The sequence below is a fragment of the Mya arenaria genome, chromosome 5 (genome assembly GCF_026914265.1).
Source record: "Mya arenaria isolate MELC-2E11 chromosome 5, ASM2691426v1".
NCBI lineage: Eukaryota > Metazoa > Mollusca > Bivalvia > Myida > Myidae > Mya > Mya arenaria.
Window position 1 is genome coordinate 29,076,004 of NC_069126.1, and position 25,157 is coordinate 29,101,160.

Genomic DNA, 25,157 nt, shown 5'->3' on the forward strand with positions numbered 1-25,157 from the left:
TATGTTTCTGGACAATGGATTTTAGGGCAATTTGAGCCCCTTATTCATTTTCCATCGAAAACAAAAAAGCTGCCGAGTTGTTCCGATTGTATTTTAGGGTAGATGAAAATTCTGACCATTTATCATTGGTGCTGCTTCTTGGAGTTTTTGACATTCAGAATTATTTACCATTTACAAAACTGTACCTTTTTGAAAGAAATAAAGATAATTGTCTTCAGTAATTCCTTACTTATTAGACTTATGAATAATACAATTATGATGTTATTTTGATTGTTTACATTACTTATTTTTAAAATGGACAACGGCATACTCCCATTTGAATAAGCTCAAATATACTGAATCGTCGGATACCCACGGCTGGCCAACTCCGTTACCCACTTTTCATGAACATAATTAATATAATTGGCCAGTCGCAGGTATGTGACGTTGCATCTGACCAGTGGTGGGACTAAAAACTTTTTGCAGTGGCATCATGTTACGCTCACTTTTCAACATTTTCATTTACGTAAAGAGCTGAATTGTTTTTGGTGTTTTTTATGAACTCTATTTTCATGATTGTTTTAGTCAGTTTTTTAAACATACCAAATTCAAACTCCGGCAAGTTTGGGACTGTCCATTTCGTGAAATGGATTCCGAATACAGAAAAATCCCGGCGGTCTAAAAACTGTTGCTGATCCGTCGAACCTAGATTTGACAAGGTAGAAACCAAAATTCAACGCATTAAAAATATCCGTTGTTAGAGGCTTAGTTCTTCCCTAAACTATTACTATTATGATATATGACAGGATAGCGCCAGGGTATTAAGCTGTAACGTACTTCGCTATGACTCGATCGGGGATTGAACATGCGACACATCCGCACCGATCTACTCCTGAGCTATCGCCGAATCGGGGTGTTTTTGTACAGGTCCTACTTGGTAGCTGGGCATTTTACCTTGATTCCGAGCCTCCGTGGTGGAATTGACAAATTGTTCTGCAGAGTCTATCAATCAACTCGGCCGTGGAATTCGATTAATTTTTCCATAAAATTGCTCTTGCACTATATTTCTCAGACATGATCCTATATACAGTCACGTAATATGTACAGTCATATATTAATGAAAGACGCCAACTATTTTTAAATACACGCACTTTCCACCCATTAAGTGCGGAAAAATTGCTTTTGAGTATCAACAATTTAAATGAGAATGGCAACAGCATACTATTCCAACAAGTCCAGTCGTTTATTAAAGCAACGAAGCGTTTCGCTCTCTTGAAGTAATACTGCCTTATACTAGAATATAGGCAAACAGGTCAAGAGACGGTACGAGGTTAAAGGCATAAACATCATTCAATTCGTTTAAAAGTTTGTTGTTTTTTTTTTTTTTTTTTTTTTCTTCTGCTCTTACTTCTGACGAAATGAAATATTTTCCTTTTTTCATTACTTTTCCCACTTTTCCCCTGTATATTGTATTTTGTTGCAAGGTAATTTATAAATGCATATTTAGATTTCGTAACCATCTTGATAACTTATTCGGATTTAGGGGAGGGCCGTTTTCTAATGTTGTAAAAACTTGTGGCCCAACCCTTTTGCTTTTGACAAAGTAAAATATGTCATGCTTTTCATGTTACTTAGATTTATTTTTTGTCTGTTTTCTTTTGCATGCATTGTCAAAAAGTGTACAATTATGAAGCAATAAAATACGATTAAATCAAAATTAAAAGTCATGTATATTTACTTTTTCGCCTTTAGTGTTTATTTTCAATAAGCCATAATATATTTCATGAATTTGATCACAGGCTGGTCTATTTCAAATATGTATTGTATGTATGTCAGTTAATTTCCTTAAACTAAGTATGGTATGTTTAAACTAATTGGTATATACATGTGTATGTACGTTTAAAGATGAATATTGTATTTCAAAAGCCTATTATTGTATATTGACAGATTTGAAGTGAAAGTCATCGAAGTACACCCCAGTGGCTACAGTAGCCACTCAGACAGCATTGGAAAAAAATGAATAGTCCTTTTAAGTATGAAACGGGATATATCAATGATAACCACAATAAACTCCAATCTTCCGTTAAATGCATGAAATGCGAAGACATAGACTACCGCAAATCACGTATTGTGAAGACTTTTATTAGGCATCCCGTATATCAGACTTTCCGACCCATTTCAAGTGAAAACAAACTATAAAATTACAGGTTTTGTAAGTTACTGCTGGAAATATCATTACATGGGCCAATTGTAATGATTTAACGATAATATTCTCCATATATACATGAGTCATAAGTCCTGCGGACTGGCCCTGAACTGATTCAGATTGGGATATACTAACACTTTACTTTATACTTGTATATACTTGTTCCATAATGCCCACAAGTGGAAAGAAGTCAGTATTTATAAAACATCCAAAGTCATTTGTTAACTTAAGTCTATTTTTCTAAAATGTTCATAGTAAAATTAAACGAAAAGTATTAAGTGTTTTTTTATGTATTTTCAATATAGTTGATAGAAATAAAGTATTTCAGATGTTATTATACCTTATGACCAGTAGACGAAAAATTTCTCTCATCTTATATATCAAACAGTGCATATCAATAAAGAATCCAGTGGGTTGTAAAATGCACGAGAGGAGTGTTTTCAATCGAAGGGAGGCTACTGCGTAATGTGTTGTCAATATTTACAAAACCAGTCTACCAAACCAGGAAGATGTGAGTAAGATGGCGCAGGCAAATCGACCAAAATCCAACAACAATCAAGCAATGAACCTGTCGGGAGGAATTCTTGGTGTTTTACAGGGAGTATTCACACCAAGTAGACTTGTGGTCGATAAAAAGACAATAGAAAAGTCATGGAAGTTAATGGACAAAGTGGTAAAAATGTGTCAACATCATCGAATGAATTTGAGAAACAGTCCACCTTTCATTTTGGATATTTTGCCAGACACTTATCAGCATCTTAGGCTTATATATAACAAACATGACGACAAACTACATACTCTCAATGAATGCGAATATTTCCGGATATTCATAGAAAACTTGATGAACAAGTGTAAAAACACTATAAAATTGTTCAAGGAAGGGAAGGAAAAGATGTTTGACGAATCGTCACACTACAGACGAAATTTGACTAAATTGAGTCTAGTGTTTTCACACATGCTAGCGGAATTAAAAGCAATATATCCGAACGGCTCGTTTGCGGGTGAAAACTTCAGAATCACAAAAGGAGATGCGGCAGATTGGTGGAAAAAGTCATTTGGTGAAAGGTAAATTTATATTACTTCCTAAAAATCTGTTTGGGCTATCTGTTTGGCACATACCTTCGTATTAACCTCACCCAGAAAAAAACGAGAACCTGACTAGATTTTCTTGCCAGGGACCCTTAGGCAGTTCCAACAAACTTTGTATCTCTGGGATCACAAAAATAAAATCCAGTAAAAATGATGTAGTGTGTACTGCAACATTATCAGAGAATCCCCAATTTGTCAACCTTGAGGGTCCAGGGACCTTTTGCTGAAAATTCCTTGGAACACCCTGGAAACCCAGGACAGGCAAGACAATATTACTGTTATTGAAAGAACTTGGCCAAACATATATGATACTTTTGCATAACGCATACTAGTGATGGGCCGATGATCGATTATAATCGAAAATTGATCGGAAAGCTTCAAAATCGGCGATAATCGATTGTAAATTATCATAATCGATTATCGCGGAACATCATACAAATTTATCAAGGGAGGTTACTCAGTATTCATTTACGATTTTTTTTATCTTGCCGACATTTCCGCTCATTTTTCTTTGGGTACAATTCGTAAGAATGGCAGACGACAATGACGATATGCTGTACAATTATCCGGGTGGGAAAGCAAAATCTAAAGTCTGGCTCTTTTTTGCATTTAGAAAAATCAAACCAGGACCTCCAACCAAAGAAAACACAAGCAAGGCGTATTGTTGCCTTTGCAAAAAGGCTTACGCAAAATAGGTATACAGTAACTAGATCACAGGTGATGAGCAAGAAGAGATGTAGAATGAACCCATATCTCATTGACCAGACAATATTTCTAAACAAACATTTACTGGTAGATTCATACTGGTGACTTTGAAATTTCTGATGTATACATTTCAGTTTAATGTTTTTTTCTTTTTAACTTAAAAATATAAAAAAAATATGTTTTATGTTTGTTAGTTTCCTGAAAAATGAATACGTAAGTTCTATTGTTTGGTTTATATATTCAATTCAGCTTACATAGACGAAGTGATACCCATTACCTTCAAGTATATCACTAGCAACCACTGCTCTATAATATCCGATTATAGCCGATGTCTAATCGGTTGATGGTCTCCGATTGTAACCGATTATCGATTGTAAAACTCAACCGATTGCCCATCACTAACGCATACTACCATTAGCACATTTAATGAGAAAGAGTCAAATGAGTGACACTGCTCCTTTCGTTTATAATAAATGTGAAACTTAAAAACTTATCGTAGAGAGCGGCAGTATTTCTAAGTTGCGTATCAATAACCAGGGACATAGACATCTATATCTGATCTTTCATGCGGATTCTAATAAACTGTCACCATTTGAGTTGATTGTCTCATAAAATGTCACCTAATTGATAATTTTAAAATTGCACATTTTGGACACATACAGAGCCAAATGTTTGTAGTTGAATAAAGTATTTATTAGATTTGATTCCTTTATCACGCTGGTTAACCACTTTCTCGATTTTTTGAGGACACAAAAACATTTTTTGTCGGTTTTAGATTTGATAACTTAATGGGGTCAGCCAATGTCGAATGATAACCATTGTATTGATATTCCACTTCGTTAAATTTACTGATACAAAAATATATGATAACAGAAATTATTGTATTGGGCTACACTGTATACTAAAGTGATCACTTCAATGTTGTTTAACATTGTATTGCAATGAGAAAAGTTGTTCAAGTGGTTTTTGTTATGAAGTAAATATTAGTACTGAAACTTGCAACATGAGCGATTTTGCCAAAACTCTGACAGGGTTCGCACAGACTTGAAAAGTGCATGAATTTTAGGCTGCTCGATGACAAGTCCTTAAATTTGCAAAATAAACAACTTTAAACTACTTGAAATTTTTATTTTTCCTTGAAAACTGCTTGGATAGTGCTTGCATTTTGGAAAAAGTCCACAATTTTCCTTGTTCTGTTTAAAATGAAGTGTCTGTAGTAAAAAAAGGTTCATCTTTACAAAAATCTTTGATCTTAGTGGACGCTTTGCTAGTAACTCTGCCATTCGAATCTGTTGATGTGTGTGTGACAGTACGGGTATGGTACAGGTTTTGGTCCACAATGGAACAATTTACATGGACACCAGTTCAGTCTATTCCCATTTCTGATTTCCGTTTTTGCTGTACATAGTTGCTTGTGTTTTTAACAAATGGTGTCTTATTGCTTATACTTACTAGACTGGTTGGCACACGGAAATAAACACAAAACAATGTGTAAACATAATGCACTTGAGTATTTGACATCAGTTCAATGGGTGAGTCTGCCCTGAAATCCCACGCAAAGTCCAAAAAACACAGGAGCAATCTGCCTATTATTAGTATTAGCAGTATCACCAGTTATACGATGGACATGTTCACCATTCTGTTGAAAATGTAATAGAAGGAGTGAGGAAGAAAAAAGAACTGTGCTTAATTATCTCAGAGGAATTAGACAATATATTGGAAATCTTATAGGACAATTAAGTTTTTGACATCTGTGTGCTATGTGCTATTAATTATAGTCTTTGAAGATAAGTGTTATCTGTAATTGTAATTAATTTTATTTGTAATAAACTGTCCTTGCAAATCGAATAGAGGTCCTTAAATTCCCCTGAAATCTCCTTGAATACGCCTTGATGTTTTTGCCTGTCTGGCTGTATGGACCCTGTCTTAGACAGTCCAGTCCCTCAGGAAGACTTGGCTTCAGCCTTTACAATTTAAGTAAAATATATTTGATGCTTCAAGCATTGGTACATCTGACTCTGGTTTTAGGCTAGCTTTAGTCTTACTTTTTGTTCTGGTGTTGCATTTAAAATAGGTTAAATAGTGTGAATGCATTAAAGGTATTTAGCATTGAAACATACAATTATTTTTTGGGGGATTTTTTTTTTAAAACTTCCTGTGCTGTTCTGATTGGAATAATAATTGTGACAAGTCCCAAACACGGAAAAAAAGAGATCTCAGTTGGCTAATAAAAGATAAATCATACATCTAAAGTGTTCATGTTATTGGTTGATCATTGAAGCAGTTATAAATTCAGTCTATACTATTGCTTTATTCATATATATAAATATATATACACATACATGTGTAGTTGATTCACTTTGAAATGGGAAGTTTTCAAATGATTTTGGTGTTAAGTATTATGATTTTAGCCAAAAATTAAGGTTTTTATTGCTATGCTCTGAGGGAAGAACACCCTTTGAACAGAATCTTTTCCCCTGATAAATGTAAACAGAGCAGTAAAATATTACAATTCTTTAGTCAGGAAGTTATCAATCTTAATTTAAAGTACATGAAATAATGCGTCTTTGGTTATGATTTGATATTTTTGTATCGAAATATTTTATACAGGATGTCGAGAGAAAGAACCCCAGTCGGGTTTTTCCCCCCACATTTTTCTGAATGGAGTAAGGGCTCTAAGAATTGTGAAAATAGCGGCAACATGCCTAAAATTGTCAATTTACCTGGGTATATTTCAATCAAGAAACAAAGCATTATAAACCCCCTTTTAGATAATGAATTTGAATAATTTTAAGGGAATAAGACTGTTCAAATTTAGACAATTCAGATCTCCAGGCAGGATTTGAAAAGGGCAGGGTGCTACCGGTGAGAAAGGGCACTTTTTGATGCACATTGAATGAGCCTTAATGGGGCACTTGCAAGGGCCAATGTTCACTACATAATGTGTATGTGTTGTAACTACTTTCAATACTAATAGTTTGATATGAATACCTTAGCTGGTATCTTTACTTTAGTGTTCAAATTATGTATATTTATTATTGTATTTTTTCTTCTGCAAATTGACTGTCAACCAAAAGGGCATAGCAGGGTGTAGTAAATGGCAGCAGGGTCCTGGAAAATGGCAGCGTGGTGCCTCGCCCTGTTATTTTGGACTGCAGACATATATCCGATACACCAAAATGTGACTTTGGTGCCTCGTGATCCCATATTATTTACAGGGTTTTGTTTTCAGAAAAGAACATGAAAACAAAAAAAGGAATCATCTTATTAATAATCCGATGACATCAGATCATGTTTACATCAAGAATTGCGGTTTAATATTTTTTGTTTGACACAATTTAAATTGTAAGTTTTACTTGATAAGACAGATTCACTCTGCCTAAACTGACAATTTAGGCTTTTATTTTTCAAAATAGATGGTATAAAGACTCAGATTTAAATATCAAATTTGAAAAAGCAATATGCGTTGATAAGAACGCCCAAATGTACCTAAACAAATCCTGAAAAATTGCAAAAATATATCATTTCATGTCCAATTTCAGTAAAAATAAAGAGAAGATATATACGAGCTGTTATCACCTTGTCTGTTGTTTTTTTGATAGTTGAATGAACGTATATATAAATAGTCAGCGGCCAATTACCCTTTTAATTCATACCAAAATAATATTTGGTCGCCAGACATGAAAATTTAACATTATTGTCTTATACATATATATATATATATATATATATATATACATATGCAGTGATCGAAATTAACACAAGCCCGCAAGCCCTGCACTGGTAAAATGTCTTCCGGGCTTGCTCAAATTCTGAATATTATATAGCATATATAGCTTATAAATAGTATAAGAATTTGGGCTTGTTCATCCAAAAGTCTTATTTCGATGACTGTATATGTCACAGTGCTCCAGCTAGGATTTGAAAAGGGCAGGGTGTTAGGTCTGAGAAAGGGCACTCTTGTGGGCATTGGAAGAGCCTGGGGCACTTACAAGGGCCAATCCTCATTCTAATTGTGTACATGTTTTACAAATTCTTTCAAGAAGAAAGGTTTGTTATGAATACCTTAGCTGTTATCTTTACTTAAAAGTGACAGTATTATGTTTGTTTATTATTTTTATTACAAATCCTGAAAATTTATTCTGTCAAACAAAAGGGCACAGCAGGGTGTAGTCAAAAGGGAGCTTTGTTCTGGAAAAGGGCAGCAGGGTGCCCCTGACCCAGTGTTATTTAAACCAGCTGGAGCATATGTTTTACCAGAGAACTTCATGTACACATGTAGCCTTAAATAGTCGGTCTGAATCCTTTATCATTTCTTGTAAATACAATACCTTTTTTTGCTTGAAAACAAAAGCATTTTTTTCAACTGCATATATATATATAGTACAATGTGTGTTTTTTGTATATATATATATATGTATATATGTGTGTGTGTGTTTAAATGTACTGTACATGTATGCATTTTGACGAAATGTATATTTCTACTTTCATTTCTTCATTGACAAAATGTAGCTAATAATGTAATGTTGTCAGTTTCCAAACATGATTATATATGCTGCAAATACTGTCTTTAATTTTCCTTATATGTAAATTTATTGATTGGTTAAAACATCTCTGGTATTAGTCATGTTCATTTATTTCTTTATAAAAATGGGTAAAACATTATGAATAGTTGAAATATATTCCTTAAGTCAATACAATATATAGTTCAAGGTCTTAAATATTGCATTAATTCTTGCTTTTATATTCACAGGGTTTTTCATGTACAAACAATGAATTATTTGTGCTACACTGTATTTTCCTGGCACTCCCTAAAACTCCGGATGCAAACATTTACGTCAATGAATTTCCAATCAAATTAACATATAACATTATACAGTGGTCGAAATAAGCACAAGCTAAACAAGTCCTTCACAGATAAATTTATTACAGGGTTTGTTTAAATTCTGGGGCTTGTTGATAAGAAATTGATGTCACACACTAGTGTAAGAATTTGGGTTTGTTCATCGCATGAGTAAATATAGCCTTGCCTATTAAATCTGTTTTTTTGTCAGCACATTATATTAAAAGGTGCTGTTCTATGAAAAGAATGGAGGAAACTCCCTTTTTCCAGTAAAAGAATATTGGTTTGTTGATCTCATGAGTGAATATAGCTTTGCCTAATCTGTTGTTTTTTTTGTCTGCACATTATATTAAAGGCACTGTATTATAAAAGAATGGAGGGAACTCCTAATTTCCTACTCAAAGTAAATAGGAAACCACAAATATGCTGACGTACAGTCTATACAACTAGGTTACTATAGACCAGACAGGGTTTATTGTACATGAGACATGCTGATTAGTAATATCTGATCAGCTGATCATCCCTATGACTGTTTTTAGATAATGTACATGTACAATAACTTCATACTTTAAAGGAACTCTATCACCTGATTTTATGTTGATAACATTTTTTTTTAATGTATTTTTTTTTATAAACTATTAACATCAAACAGCAGCTGGTTGATACTTATTTGAACAGAATTTTGTTATTTAATCCAAGCCTTAGAAAGTCATTCAATATTCAATTTTGTTTCTTACGCTTAATTTTAAGACAAAATTTCAAAGCAATTTATCTCATAATTTTAAATAAGATATTTTGCTAACATTATAGCTCTTATTTAAAATTTTGCTGGTGTTATTAATGTTACAAACATTTTGATCATATCAATTAGGCTGTTATAAGAATACTCATTCCAATATTTACTTTAGTGCCTTAAAAAATCTTTTGGTTTGGTTAACTCGACCCCACCTACAAAAATGGTGCCGACCCTAATGTTTTTATAGTATATATGTTGGTAAAAAGAAATTGAAGTTTGTGTTCCAACATGAAGTTAAAAACTTTTAAAGCTTTATACAGAAGTTGACTTGAATGCCATTCTGATAATTATTGCAATAACATTCTTACATTAATATAAAGCCCAATCAAAAAAGAAATAGAAAAAAGAAAATAAAGCTGACCGACCCTACCTGTTTTTAAAAAGGTTTGCAGTTTTTAGGGGCTAGTATTTATGTGTTTAAAATACTGTACAATAAAATGAATATATAAAGTTATTCTCAAATTTATTATATCTGTACATGGAATACGCAATACTCAATACAAATTACAATATATATGTGCGGGTGTGCATCTGGTGTGGAGGTGTAACCTTTGATGTATAGAAATATCATCTGGTGCTCTCATTAACCTTTCCTTAATGAAGCTTATTGGCTTTCTAAAGTGTAGTATTCACTGTGTCATCTTCCCCCCCCCCCCCCCCCCCCGCCTTCTTCATCAATGAATATATTAACCAGATTTTGTTTTTCTGAAATACACACTGAAGTCCATGTATTCCAAGAATTTACAATAATATATATAAAATTGGTGTATCTGAAAAGTATTGTACCATAGTCTCTGTCAATAAATGTGCACATAGATCAAGTTTATCATCATCATCATCATCATCATCATCATCATCATCATCATCATCATCATCATCATCATCACCATCATCATCATCATCAAACATTACAATTTGGCTTAAAGATATTTTATATTTTTAGCACTTGTAAATTTTCTTTAAACTTGGTGTGCATGCTCACGCAAGTAGCAAAATAGAGAAAAAATATCAACAAATTCATTTAAAATTCAGATTTTAAGTGCTTAAGATAAAACCAGGAAGTAAAATTATAAAATTTGACAGTTGTGGTTCAAAGTGATGTAATGTACACAGTGAGCGTACTTAAATTGAGTTCAATTCAGTATATCGTGTTTTTCTTTAATTTTAACATTGTTTATTTATTTAATCTGTGCACAAGTATATCGATTTAATCCTTACAAAATGTAACGAATGCCATGTTGCTTTGCTAGGCCAAACGGTCTGGATCTGTCTATATTCTATTTAAACTCCTCGAGTCTGACTCAGAATTTGAATTCATAAATGTTTCAAAATATAACACATGTATAACAAAATTTGACAAAAGATGTGTGCCTCATTGGATTACAATAGGTTAAATAATTTTTGATTTTTGAATACAGCAATTTTGACCATGTTTGCTTCTGTGAAAGCTTTTTGACAACAATTTTTTTGCTTTTCTGAAATGCACCATTAGAATTAAGTCCTATGTTTTCAAAAAAATAAGGGTAGGGAGGCACTCCCAGTTTTGTGCTTGCACATCAAAATTTGCATAGCTTTGCCCTGGAGCAAAATGACATTAGATACTGTAAGACACATTTAATTTGGTATTGGTTTCTTGTACAAAAATTAATTAAAAAGAAGTTTTGTTTGAAGACAAATGTAAAACTAAAAGTTGCGAAAGTGGCTGATCGAGCGACTGCGAGGTCGAAATCAGCACAAGCCTTCGTGCCCTTTTGCAGTAGGTGGTAAAATGCTTTCAAAAGCTTGCATGAATTCCCAATTATATAATAAAGCTAATGTATATAATAATAAACAGGGATTTAACTTAACTTTTCCGGACCACTAGCCAGCTGGGCTCGTAGCTTTTTAAATTAACGAGCCCAGCATCAAACTCACGAGCCCAACATTTTGTTGACACATTTTATTTACATCCAATTAAAGTCACTGACTCACCCATTGAAAAATTACAAGGGAATGACAGGTTCAAAACATTACAAATAAGTTGTCATATGCAGCTTAATTAAGGTTCTCAAAAGGTTAGCTGCCTCACAATTTTCAAAAGGCTTTTCTTTACCTTTTGGAATAGCTAGGGACCTTTTGTGTGTATCACTAGTTTCATGTTTTAATACTGTCAAGTTTATACAATTCACAGTAATGACAAAAATATTTTGCAAAACTGGCAAACAGACTCAAAACGAACCAAACCTGATGATTGTATTGGACGGCCATGGGCCATTTAAGGAAGTAATAATCTTAAGCACTGGCCATTTATGTTTTCATATTCTTCAAAATGCTTTTGTTATTCGGCCTTGCAAGCTTCGTAACGCAGTCAAAAAATGTCCTCATAAGTCTACATGGGCGTGGCCATATTGTATTTTTCTGATGTGTGATTGGCTATCGCAATTATCCTATTTCCCGGCACCCGCTACCTTTTTGCAAGGGGTATTTCTCGGCGACCTGGAGCATATTATTCAGACCCCTACCAAAATATCGGACTTACCACTCGGGCAAACTTCTTTGGAATTTCAGTTGCCCAGATCGGTAATAGGTTGCCATCGGCGAGTGCCAAGTTATATTCCTGTATTAATATTTAGTATGTTGATTCTTTTTATTGCCAAACATAAGAATTCGGGCATATTCAGTTTTATATCTAATTTTGATGTCTGAGTTGGTTAATCACTTTATGCTGATTATAATGAAATTGCTGACAACATTAAAAACTGATGCAAATTCCTTATCATTTTTATGCTTGACATTTTCGATAATTTGCCTTAGGCTCAGAGAAGATGTGAACTTGACCACCATCATATAACAAAATACTGAATTTTTATTTGTTTTCTCCAAGGATACATACAGACTTGCTGATGTTAATTACTGATTACACTAGTAAGAAAAAGATAACGTTTAAGTAATTATGTATAAGTTCGTAGTATGCCCAATATTCATATCCCGACATGTTAAAGTGACATTGAAAATATTAATTACTGATAACAGTATTTTTACTGTGTATTTTAAAGCTCAAAACGCAAAATTATTAAAATGATTGGACAGAATGCTAAAGATTTACTGCGATCTTCAATCGTCTCATAAGGTAGAAATACCGTGTTTACTGCACATTTCTTTCAAATTAAAGTCGGTATCCTTCATAAGCACCAATGTTTACTACATTTATTCATCCTTTTTGGTATATTAAAACAATTGTATTAAAAGTGTTAACTTATTTGGGAGTAATAGTGCATTCTTTAAGTTATAAATGTCCTTATAGGTGCTCATGCCCTAACAAGACAAACAAAGGGTGCTGTGTGTGGGTGTTAAAACTGTCAGATTCTCATTTCTTGGGCGTAAACATGTGGTTGGCTGACTCAGTTTTTAATAAAATGCAGCTATTTTCCCTGTAAACACAAAAACAGTTGCAGCAGACAACATTTTTATGATACATCCTAATGGTAGGTTACACAAAATCAATATTTTGAACGATGAGTTTTTGGTTGATAATAAGGGCGCATAATGGCTATGTTCGTGCAAATGAAAAGAAACAAAACATATTGCAACTTCTATAAGGACGTATGAGGACGCACTTACTGTAACTTAAAACTCAGAACATTATCACCTGTTTATTGGTGAATTTCAAACCCAAGAGTGTTGTACCAGTCCATATTGTGAGTGGTTTCTTTGCTTTTGTTAAAAATGCACTCTCACAGATTGAACGTTTTTTTTTTGTCATAAAACATGCAAGTTTTTGTGAAAAGTATGGGAACCAGTGATATAAGACTACTGACAAAAAATCAGACAACAGGTTCTCTTATTTATGTTCAAAATTTGGTGTTTTATGCATTTTTCTTAAAGCATTAGCCATAAATCATTAATTTTGAACTTACAGTACACTCAACGAGTTAGACCCACTTTCCTCGCTCACTCCGAGGGATAAAGTCGGTGATCGCGGGTTTCGTTCGATGGTAAAACTGTTGCCCTCGCTAAAATTCCCCCGAGTTCCTCCGAGTGGCTGGCTTACCGCCGAGTTTAATATGAACGATAGCGTTGAGAATCGTCCGATTTATGATCCTGCGGCGAAACTCCGAGTCTAATCAGATAAGCAAGAAATCATTCTTGTTTAGAAGTTATTTATTTTTATGCTTATGCACATTGTTAAGCGTAAAAGATTCTTACATGTACCAACGTTTAATTCGTATTTATGTCCGTAAACGCCAATTGAATATTGTCTTGAATTATAAACATTGAATCATTAAAGTATATCCACTAAGTTATTGCATCATGAAGCAGCCGACTATTTACACGATTCTGAATCATGACCTCTGACGTCAAGCGCGTGATCAATACAATGTAGAATATACTATGTATTATTGGTGGTTAAAAATAGCTATGATGTTTCATGGAATTTTCCACAGAAAACGAGGCAAGAAGGCCTTCAAAACCATGCGCTGTGAACTTGGTACGCGTGTTTGACCTCCTGATTTTCCGAAAATGTGTAACCTAGAATTTCTCGGAAGAAATATGTTTATCAGTCATTAGCAAAAAACACGTTTATAAGATGCATGGGCAACTAATGAAATACGACTGCATTCTTGTGGTAAGCTAACTTAATGCAAAACGGGCAGAGGAAAAAGAATAATAGCAATTTACTGGAGCCGTCGTAATCGGTTGAAAATTTTAATAAAATAAATATAACTTTAGTGTAGATTCTTATCTAGTGTCCGCAGAGTTTCGCGGAGTTAACCCCTCCGAGGAACGCCGAGTTTGTTATTCTTTGGTCGACTGATCACCCTCCGAGGGCCTTAATTTCAAACTCCGAGGAACGCGGACAGTCGATAAAATCATTTTGTTGTCCGCGATAGCAAAAATCCGCGGAGGGAAACGGAAAGTGGGTCTAACTCGTTGAGTGTACTGTAAATATATAAAAAACTGTGATCCAATGTTTTGTCAGCAGGGACTCTATAACAGTGATTTAAGATATGTACGCAAAAGTTGGCTCAATCCAAGACAAAAAATAAAAAGTTGTTAAAACGATCAATTTTTGAGAGTGCAGCTTTAACCATAAATGTTCATGGCATTAGAAAATACAGTAAAACTGCGAACGTTCGAACAGGAGGTTGTTCGAAAATTGGCGGTCCCTCGAGGTCGAAGCTTTGTCCTGAAAAATTTTCTTTCTTTTTTCATATAAAATATACCTACGCTGCATTGAAACTTGAGTCGAGGAGTCGAGCACAACAGCCGGTCCCAAATACACAAATCATGCACAAAACCTTATAGCTCCCTCGAGTTCATAATGTGTTCCAAAATAAACAAACAATTACTAGGGGCTCAAACTTTCCTTTGAACATATGAGCGATTTCCACAACGCAAGACATAATCGGTGTCAAAGTTAATATTCGGTTTGATAACTTAAATTTTAAAAAAAAACACTGAAAGACAATACATTTAACAGACTGGGAAATGAAAACTTTAATGGGTTGTTCAAAACATCGGTTCCTTCGAGGTTTTAGCTTGGACCCTGGAGTCCTTGGGCAGTTTTACTGTACCTGGCAAACACATATTGTCAGTTTAAGAAAAAGCAGAGCATGCCCAACGACACTGGCCATATAAAACATGATGCTGACAATATATATAAGACCTTCCGTCCACCAGGCCTTCAAAAGGTTCCTGAAAGTAGAATTTGCTAAAGCAGGATGTTATGGCATGTCTTAGCAATGTTCTGGAACCCTTCCGTGTCCTTCCTTAACACTTCTGGAAACCTTATTGGCACTTAGGGGCAAAATCGGGATCAAATACACATGTACACAAAAAACATAAAAATATATGTTTCATACTAAGCAAAGAAATACATAGTGTCAACATGTATATATATGTAAGTGGTCATTTTTAGTGTTTTATGTATGGCATAAAATGTACACATGTATATTAAGGAAAAAATATCCAGAGACCATTCTTTAGTTAGAGCTTTCAAGACATAGATAAAAAAATTTAAAAACATTGCCGTAGAAAATGAGTTTAATATGTATTATGTTTTCAAAGTATGGAAACATAATAAAATATTATAGGGGCAATCCAACTGTTAACATGATCTGCCTTTTCAACTTAAATTCATAGTATGAACAAATCGTGCTAACTGCAACGTAAAATGAGAATGATACAATTTTTGAAAATTGTTTAAGGATAACTTGATAAGGTAACATCATACTTCATTCATATTACAGGCTCGTGTTTCTGACTTTCAGCGCCTTGCAAATAATTGTATTCATTGATTCTCAAAAAACAAATGTTTGTCATTTAGGGAAAATTGAAAGCTATAATGTGGCCAAAAATTCCCCTATAAAAAAAGCGCCAAAACAAGGTAAATTCTATGTCAGATTTTCAATGAGAGAATTGCACCCATTTCTCCAAAATTGGTGAGAGAAATCTATTGTCAGTGATTTCTTTTTAAAAGAAATGGATAGTGCAGTAATAAATCAATTCTAAACACAAATTTAATTCATGATAATATTAATTATTTATATTACATAATAAAAATTATATATAATATATATTTCTTTGATTAGAATAAACCGGTGTAACAGTTTTATTCAAACTACTTTGAATCACCACAAGTGGCAATGACAACAGTTTACATATCATGCACATGAAAGATTGTCCTGGTCGTTTTTTTTATGTGTTATATCTTGAAGAATTATAAAGATAGTGCGAATCATAAGGTTTTATACCAAATACCTGGGTGAAAGTTAATAGTAAAGATGATACTGATTGAGGTTTTCAGAAAGCTTCAGATATTGTAGACGCTTATTAATTTCAAATTGAAATCCAAGTAAACAAAACTAATCCGGGTCACGAAAATGCTTGAAAACGTGCGTAGACAATATCGGTGAAAAAAATCAATAAGACACAGGCAGACCATAGTCAACAGCGACGCCATAATTAAAAAAAACAAACAAGAGTCAGGCCATAGGCGAAGACAACACTGTAATTTGATAAAAACAAAAGCAAATAGGCACAAGCATAACTCACTTTTTTGTATATTCAGTGCAATTTGGACGAATTTTATGCAAAAAATCGCGAAAATCACTTACTAGAATTATTCCTGCAAAATATTACATTGGATGCCAGGGTGTTTTCAGCTTATAAAATGACCATTAATTTCAACAAATGTGCGCCATGTTTTGATGGTATTTTTATATTAAAAACCAATTTAAAGGCTAATATATATTTTTTCCAAGTGTATGTTTTAATTGGTAGATTTAAAGCTTAATACAGAAGATAACTTAAACACCATTCTCCATTGAAGACAATAACGTTCAAACATGAAGCCCAATACAAAAAAGCCTACCTACCCTACCTGTCTTTGAAGAGGATGTAACCCTAAGCAAACCAATTTGTTTGTGGCCTTTTGTACCCTACAATATACATAAAAATATATTCTTATTGTTTCCAGGACTTACTTATGAACCCTATAATGTACATGTATAATTTATATACCCATGTTGTTTTCAGGACCATAGTACCATGGCGTAACTTCCGCCAGACGCTGAACGAGGTTCACAACATCAGTTCACCTCTAGAGGCGATGGCCTTGAAATCAACAATAGATCTTACCTGCAACGACTACATCTCCTGTTTTGAGTTTGACGTATTTTCAAGGTGAGGGCAGCTTTCATATGAATTTATTATGAGACATAATCCAATACCCAAGGTACTAGATTAAGTTTTGCCCTATAGTGTATTTTGAAATTTATTTTGTGTTAAGGTAATTGATGTAAGGAAATTTAGCTTCTGAAATTTATGCAATCCTCTTCAGTCTTGAATTTTGTTATCCCTGTTAGATCAGTCAGGGATGTATTTGTCTGTGTATTTGCGTATTATTTTTTCATTTACCTAATTATAAAAGGTAATTGCTGATTTTTTTTATGACTTTATTTGTTGTAAGTATTGACAACCCTGGTTGCTTCAAATTTGAAGTTAAGAGATCGAGCCTTCAAAAGGGCTAAAGAAACAGTATGTTTTTTGTGGCAGTGTGCTTGACTTACTTTGGGAGCCTAAAGCACCCCCAAAAGTCAATGCAGAAATAATTTTAGCCCTTAAGCTGCCAGGTCAATCACATCCCTGAGCTGCCAGGTCAATCACATCCCTGAGCTGCCAGGTCAATCACATCCCTGAGCTGTCAGTTCAATCACATCCCTGAGCTACCAGGTCAATCACATCCCTGAGCTGTCTGGTTAATCACATCTCTGAGCTGCCAGATCAATCACATCCCTGAGCTGTCAGGTCAATCACATCCCAGAGCTGCCAGGTCAATCACATCCCTGAGCGTCCGGTTAATCACATCTCTGAGCTGCTAGGTCAATCACATCCCTGAGCTGCTGGGTCAATCACATCCCTGAGCTACCAGGTCAATCACGTCCCTGAGCTGCTGGGTCAATCACATCCCTGAGCTGCAGTCATTCACATTCCTGAGTTGCCAGGTCAATCACATCCCTGAGCTGCCAGGTCAATCCTATCCCTGAGCTGCCAGGTCAATCACATCCCTGAGCTGCCAGGTCGATCACATCCCTGAGCTGTCTGGTCGATCACATCCCTGAGCTGCCAGTTCAATCACATCCCTGAGCTGCCAGGTCAATCACATCCCTGTTATTGAATCTTTACCAAACCTTGTTACATTGTTCATTGTTGAAAGGTTAAAACAGGAACAATAAAGATTTATTTCTGATATCTAAATTAATGATAGATAATAGATAGATAGAGAGAGTGAAATGGCAGTATAATATATATATGTTATATGAGTCAGATAATTATAAGGCCGAAGTGAAGGTTAAGTATTAATTGACACATTTAATTAATTGCATGATAAACTTTTATGCGTAAAATTGAATCAGGAGGTTAAATGTTGACAGTATAGATATTTGTACAAACAAGGTTCTTAAGTTTGATTTTTTCCATTTCCTTGTTTCTTTTCCTCCACGTTTAAAGGTTTAAGCTCTCACATATATTGTGATTTAGAAGATTACTGTAACAATTGTGTTTGTTTACTTCCTTTTCTTGTTTCAATGATTTTAAACGCCAACTTGTTATTAACATGTGGTATAAAACAACAAGGATACAATGTTTTTTTATCCAAATCAATTTCCGACTTTCAATTGTTTTTTGTTTGGAAAAAATCCAATCTGTATTCACAGCTTTTAGACTGGCGTTTATAAAAATGTGCATTTTGTATAACTGATAAGTGGATTGCTGCTTTTTTGTATGGTTAAAAGCAAATTAACACATCTTCATTGAGTTATTTACCCATGGAAAGAAATTATAAGATTTACAAATATCATGATACCGTAAATGTCCTTTTAAACATGCATGCCATAATAAACGTGCCAGGTCTTTTCGTGGGTCTATTTTCCAATTCTGTTACGTGTAGAATGATGACGTTAACCTTAAACTCCAAAAAATGTGATAATTTCCGATAAAGGGATTTTTAAGGCCACCATTTTAGGACACAAACTCCAAAAGATGTGATAATTTCCGATGAAGGGATTTTTAAGGCCACGATTTTAGGACACCTCAAGCTGACATCATGCATAAACAGAAAAACCATACCTGATTGTACACAACAACAGTTGTGATAAAATTGCCAAAAGTTGTGTATTGATATATTGAGGGCATGTGTTCTGTGGACCATTTTATTGATTTGCACAGCATAGTATGTTTACACCTATGATGCAGCATATACTGATAGTTATTTTATTTTTCTGACTCAAATTTAGCATATTTTAATATTAAGTTTCTGAATGACAATTTTTTCTTTTCAAACACACAGGATTCTTAAAAAAACAATCCCCCCGGGGCGTTGAATACGTCATAAACGGTATTTTGGTTGGATACTTGATTGAAATAGATAAAGTTATCCATTGTTACAGAGTTTCTATACCTTCCTTATCAGCAGCCGAAATTATAGTATATCTTTACCCAATTTAAGAACGTTAAAAAAAAAAAATTAACGAATAAGGCTGAAAGGTGCTCATGCTGGTCTCCTTGTGAGCAGAAGTGTGCTGCCAAAAAGGACATGGAGCAGAACCCTTCCATAATTCTTGACCTTAAACCCTAGTACTAAGTTTAATGTAACCTTTTGAATAGCTTAATTCTACAATGCGTATGATCTTTTTTCCTTCAGGCTGTTTCAACCCTGGTGCAACCTGCTTCGTAACTGGAATGTTCTTGCCGTTACCCATCCAGGCTACGTTGCTTTCCTGACGTACGATGAAGTGAAGGCTCGGTTACAGAAATATGCTACAAAACCCGGCAGGTAGGATGGGGAGTTTGTTTGTAACTTGCACTGTTCTTTTTGATACAACCATTTCAAAGACTGTTACATGCAGACTAGTGATGTTCTGATAATCGATTTTGATAGAAAAATTGATTGACTAGAACTGAAATTGGTGACAATCTATTGCATTTTGTCTTTATCGATCATCAATTCAACCGACAAGTTGTTTTTAGACTATCTGCGCATGCGCGCAGGTAGTTTTAAGACCGCAAATTCCAGAGAACTACTTCTATTCATGTCGTTTTAACCCATTTTTTTGTCTCAATGCGCTCTATGTTTAGCAGAATGACGACAAAATCATAAAAATAGATTAGTTGCATTGCGTTCTGAGTATGAGTTTTTGTTTGTTTGGCTATTTCCGCGCTGTATTTTTCTTCTTTCCTCTCATTATTCGCGTTCGGTTAATTTCGGCCAATTTTCTCCTTTGAGTTTATATATGCATTTGATAGTGTTCAGTTGTTATCGTCAACAATATGGGGGAAAGCAACAACAACTCTAAGTAACCTCAAACATATGCATAACCTGAGCATAGCTAAGGATAACCAGTTATTGTACAAGAATTAAACTACAATTGAGATTTTGTCTAAAGGCGATTATACTATCGATAATCGGTTTCTTGAGTGGAACTGATTATCGATTGTCAAACTGGAACCAATTCCCAACAACTATCAAGACTATACGGTCTTCCTCGTGAACAACCAAGTGAATGCCTGATTAAAGAAATATGCTACGAAACTGGGCAGGTAGAAATGTGTTCGGTTTTCTTATTTACATGTCGAATTTGGTACAAATGATACAAACACTAAAGGATACAGGCTACTGGCCTTCATCACATATGGTTAAATGAAGTTTCATTGACATAATTTTGCAACAAAGTCCAAATTGTTGGGTGGGATTTTGCTAGATTCAGACATATTTTAGTCAGTATAAAATGCTATTTTGCCTTTAAAATCAGATTAAACTACTCGGGCACATGGAAAATGGGTAAAACTTGAATAGGCTTGCAGAAAAATCAGTACCTTTTCCAGCAGTTTGCTATACATATAATATTATGTGCAAAATGAAACCATGATTTGGCAGCCATGTTGCCAGTTTTAATAAAATGCCCCTTGTATGTATCAGTATGTGGTTCAGTTGCAGAAACATGCTACACACCAAGCAGTTAAAACATAAGCCTCGTCTTATCAATTGAAGGTTTGGAGGTTTTTTCTTTAAACTAGAATATTAAAGTCATCTTAAGTGGCACTTGCACACTGATAAACTTCCTATTATGGTAAAACATTTACCTCACTGCAAGAGTTTTTGCAAAAGGGGGTTTTGTATGGAAAAAAATGAAGTATTGTAAAGAACTGTGAAGTTTTGTAAAACGATTCTTGCTTTAGGCTTTTGTCAAGTTTTTGTTTGTTTTATAATGTCAGTCATATTGAATTCCGTAAACAATGCTTAAAGTGTTTGTGAAAGAAGTGTCGGTACTTGACCTAATTAGAATAAGATAGAATATTTTGAATGCTTATTGAACTTTGACTAGAATGATGTAGCTTTGAATAAACACATAGCCTTCCAGTTGATGAAATGAGTCTGAGTTGGCAATGATAGTATAATGGAAACATTTTTGGCAACAGAAAAATAATGGCATGCAATAAATTTGCAGGTGTTATTAGATGTGTTTTATTGTAATTGCTTAAAGTATTAACATGCATCGACCTTTCATAAACATTTTCCAACTTTTCATTGTATAATATCGTCTGATGCAAAACTTGGCAGGACCACATGGAAAACAATCAAGATGGCATGCTTCAAAAAGACTTTATTTTAGTTTCAACATAGCATGTTTTAAAACATACTTAATTTAACACATTTTTTGAACAATTTATGGAATGATTAATCAATGTCTATGTACAGTTTGTGGAATTATATTAGCTTCTTGACAGCTTAAGTACAGATAATGGTATTATTAGAGCCACTCGGCAGTCTATATATAGTTTGTGGAATTTATGTATAGTTTGTGGAATTAAATTCACCTCTCGGCAGCTAATGTACAGATAATGGTATTATTGGAGCCACTCAGCAGTCTATGTATAGTTTGTGGAATTATTAGAGCCACTCAGCAGTCTATGTTTTGTTTGTGGAATTATTAGAGCCACTCAGCAGTTTATGTATAGTTTGTGGAATTATAAGAGCCACTCAGCAGTCTATGTACAGTTTCTAAAATTATTAGAGCCACTCAGCAGTTTATGTATAGTTTGTGGAATTATTAGAGCCACTCAGCAGTTTATGTATAGTTTGTGGAATTATTAGAGCCACTCAGCCGTTTATGTATAGTTTGTGGAATTATTAGAGCCACTCAGCAGTTTATGTATAGTTTGTGGAATTATTAGAGCCACTCAGCCGTTTATGTATAGTTTGTGGAATTATTACAGCCACTCAGCAGTTTATGTATAGTTTGTTGAATTATTAGAGCCACTCAGCAGTTTATGTACAGTTTCTAAAATTATTAGAGCCACTCAGCAGTTTATGTACAGTTTGTGGAATTATTAGAGCCACTCAGCCGTTTATGTACAGTTTGTGGAATTATTAGAGCCACTCGGCCGTTTATGTATAGTTTGTGGAATTATAAGAGCCACTCAGCAGTCTATGTACAGTTTGTGGAATTATTAGAGCCACTCAGCTGTTTATGTATAGTTTGTGGAATTATTAGAGCCACTCAGCTGTCTATGTATAGTTTGTGGAATTATAAGAGCCACTCAGCTGTCTATGTACAGTTTGTGGAATTATTAGAGCCACTCAGCTGTCTATGTACAGTTTGTGGAATTATCAGAGCCACTCAGCTGTCTATGTACAGTAATGTTGAACAATCAGAGCCACTCAGCTGTCTATGTACAGTAATGTTGAACAATTAGAGCCACTCAGCTGTCTATGTACAGTAATGTTGAACAATCAGAGCCACTCAGCTGTCTATGTACAGTTTGTGGAATTATTAGAGCCACTCAGCTGTCTATGTACAGTTTGTGGAATTATTAGAGCCACTCAGCTGTCTATGTACAGTTTGTGGAATTATTAGAGCCACTCAGCTGTCTATGTACAGTTTGTGGAATTATTAGAGCCACTCAGCTGTCTATGTACAGTTTGTGGAATTATAAGAGCCACTCAGCTGTCTATGTACAGTTTGTGGAATTATAAGAGCCAATCAGCTGTCTATGTACAGTTTGTGGAATTATAAGAGCCAATCAGCTGTCTATGTACAGTTTGTGGAATTATAAGAGCCAATCAGCTGTCTATGTACAGTTTGTGGAATTATAAGAGCCACTCAGCTGTCTATGTACAGTTTGTGGAATTATAAGAGCCACTCAGCTGTCTATGTACAGTTTGTGGAATAGTTACAGCCACTCAGCAGTCTCAGTACAGTTTGTGGAATAGTTACAGCCACTCAGCATTCTATGTAGAGTTTACATGGAAATATTAGAGCCACTCAATATGTTTTTCCAAAAAGAAATTAAAATGTCAAGGTACAGATAATTTTTCTGTCTGAACTGTACTCTTCTGGTTCAATGGTCAGTAAAATACATAACATCAGACTTGGGAACCTTAAATCTTGTAAATGTTTGGCAGCAATGTTTTTCTCCTGAATTGTACATGTTTCAGCAAGACGGCAACTGGCTATGTTATACAGGACTGGCAAATCCTTCAAACCCTTTAATTTCTGTGACAAGTATGTTCTCACCTTGGTTCTTGATAAATAGCTGCATTAATTAAGGACAAAACCTGTATACTGTTATATTTCTGTTTCAGCTATGTTTTCCGTCTGAGCTGTACCCGTCTAGGCCAGTGGGCGATAGGCTACGTAACATCAGACGCACAAATTCTTCAGACAATCCCACAGAACAAATCCCTCTGTCAGGCACTGCTGGATGGCCAGAGGGAAGGCTTGTATGTCTATTTTGAACTATCTCCCTTTTTTCAAAGCTGCACTCACACACATTAACAGTTTTTACTTTTTGATTTTTTGTGTCAGAATCAACTGATTTTGGCACCAATGCGTTCAATTCAGTCATTTAAGATAACTCACAAAAGAACAGATCTCAATTGTTTGGAAAAAAGTGCCGAAAAACTCATTTTTCTTGAAGAGTATCACTTTTAGACATAAAACATCAATTTATGAACGTAAATATGAAAACCTGCAATTTGATATTTGTCAGCAGTCATATATTACTGGTGCCCAGGCATGACACAAAAATTGGCTCATTTCAAGACAATTTTTTTTTTTTAAATGTTAAAGTCCAGTTGTTGCCGAATCAGTTGTGTTGTAGGTGTTAGTGATTTTATTAGCGTCATTGGGAAAAACTAACTTTGGCCATAACTGAAAATGTGTTACAGATATTTGCATGAAACTTTGTACACATGTAACCTGAGTAAACCATTCACTAAAACGTGTGGCTCTGTCTGTATCTCTGGCTTTAATAATAGTTAAGCCATGTCATTTAATTGATTTAGAAAAATGGAAAAGTTTGCTCTGCTCTTCCTAAAGACAGAGCTCTTTTGGCCATTATAGGAAGTAACTGATCGAATGGGGAATTGGAGCACGTAGGTGTTAGAAATTAAAATACTTATAGCTACAATTAAATCAATTACATTAATTAAAAGTATAGAGAAAAAGTCACCAAATCCTGTGAGAGAAAAATACTTTTATCTCTTGTCAACCTTTGGCAAAAATTTAACACCAACACAGATTTCTACCAATGGAAATGTATTTGGGAGTTCAATTAGCCTTCAGCTATCTCCAAAAGTAACTTAAAATAAATTAGTAGACAATGTTTAAACTAGTTTCTATAGGAATATTTAAGTTCACATTGTGAATAGAATTTGCTGTATACTCCGGCAACCCTCGTTGTTTTTTTTTGACTCACAATTGTCATCAGAAAATTTGCCATTAGGGACTTTTATTTTCCAGAAACATGTGTAATAATTGCTTCTATTTATATTACCAGTTTTAACAATATCCTTATAATCTTTTCCAGTTTTCTGTACCCAGATGGTCGGTCAATCAACCCCGACCTGAGTTACCTGGTACAGGACTCTCAGGAAGATCATATCAAGGTAATTACACATGTAGCCATTTGTTTAAATTTGAATTGTGTATTATCAATCTTTTCATACTACACACAATTAAGATTTGGTATTTAAAAGATCATTTCAAGGTAAATAC

The 25,157-nt window shown here is 34.4% G+C and overlaps 1 protein-coding gene across 5 annotated transcripts in view; it reads left to right on the plus strand.

The window, feature by feature from the left end:
• The first annotated feature begins 2,665 nt into the window (after nt 1-2,665).
• Nucleotides 2,666-25,157, plus strand: part of LOC128234004 (E3 ubiquitin-protein ligase CBL-like) — a 39,610-nt gene continuing 17,118 nt past the window's right edge. For 3 of the 5 annotated variants that reach the window (XM_052947924.1, XM_052947926.1, XM_052947927.1), the window contains exons 1-5: nt 2,667-3,250; nt 17,137-17,283; nt 19,802-19,933; nt 23,744-23,881; nt 24,970-25,048. In XM_052947924.1, the coding sequence (XP_052803884.1) occupies nt 2,706-3,250; nt 17,137-17,283; nt 19,802-19,933; nt 23,744-23,881; nt 24,970-25,048 (1,041 nt within the window). In that variant the 5' untranslated portion in view covers nt 2,667-2,705. Of the gene's footprint in view, nt 3,251-17,136; nt 17,284-19,801; nt 19,934-23,743; nt 23,882-24,969; nt 25,049-25,157 lie in introns of all 5 variants that reach the window. The other 2 variants (XM_052947925.1, XM_052947928.1) reach the window with 2 other exon arrangements.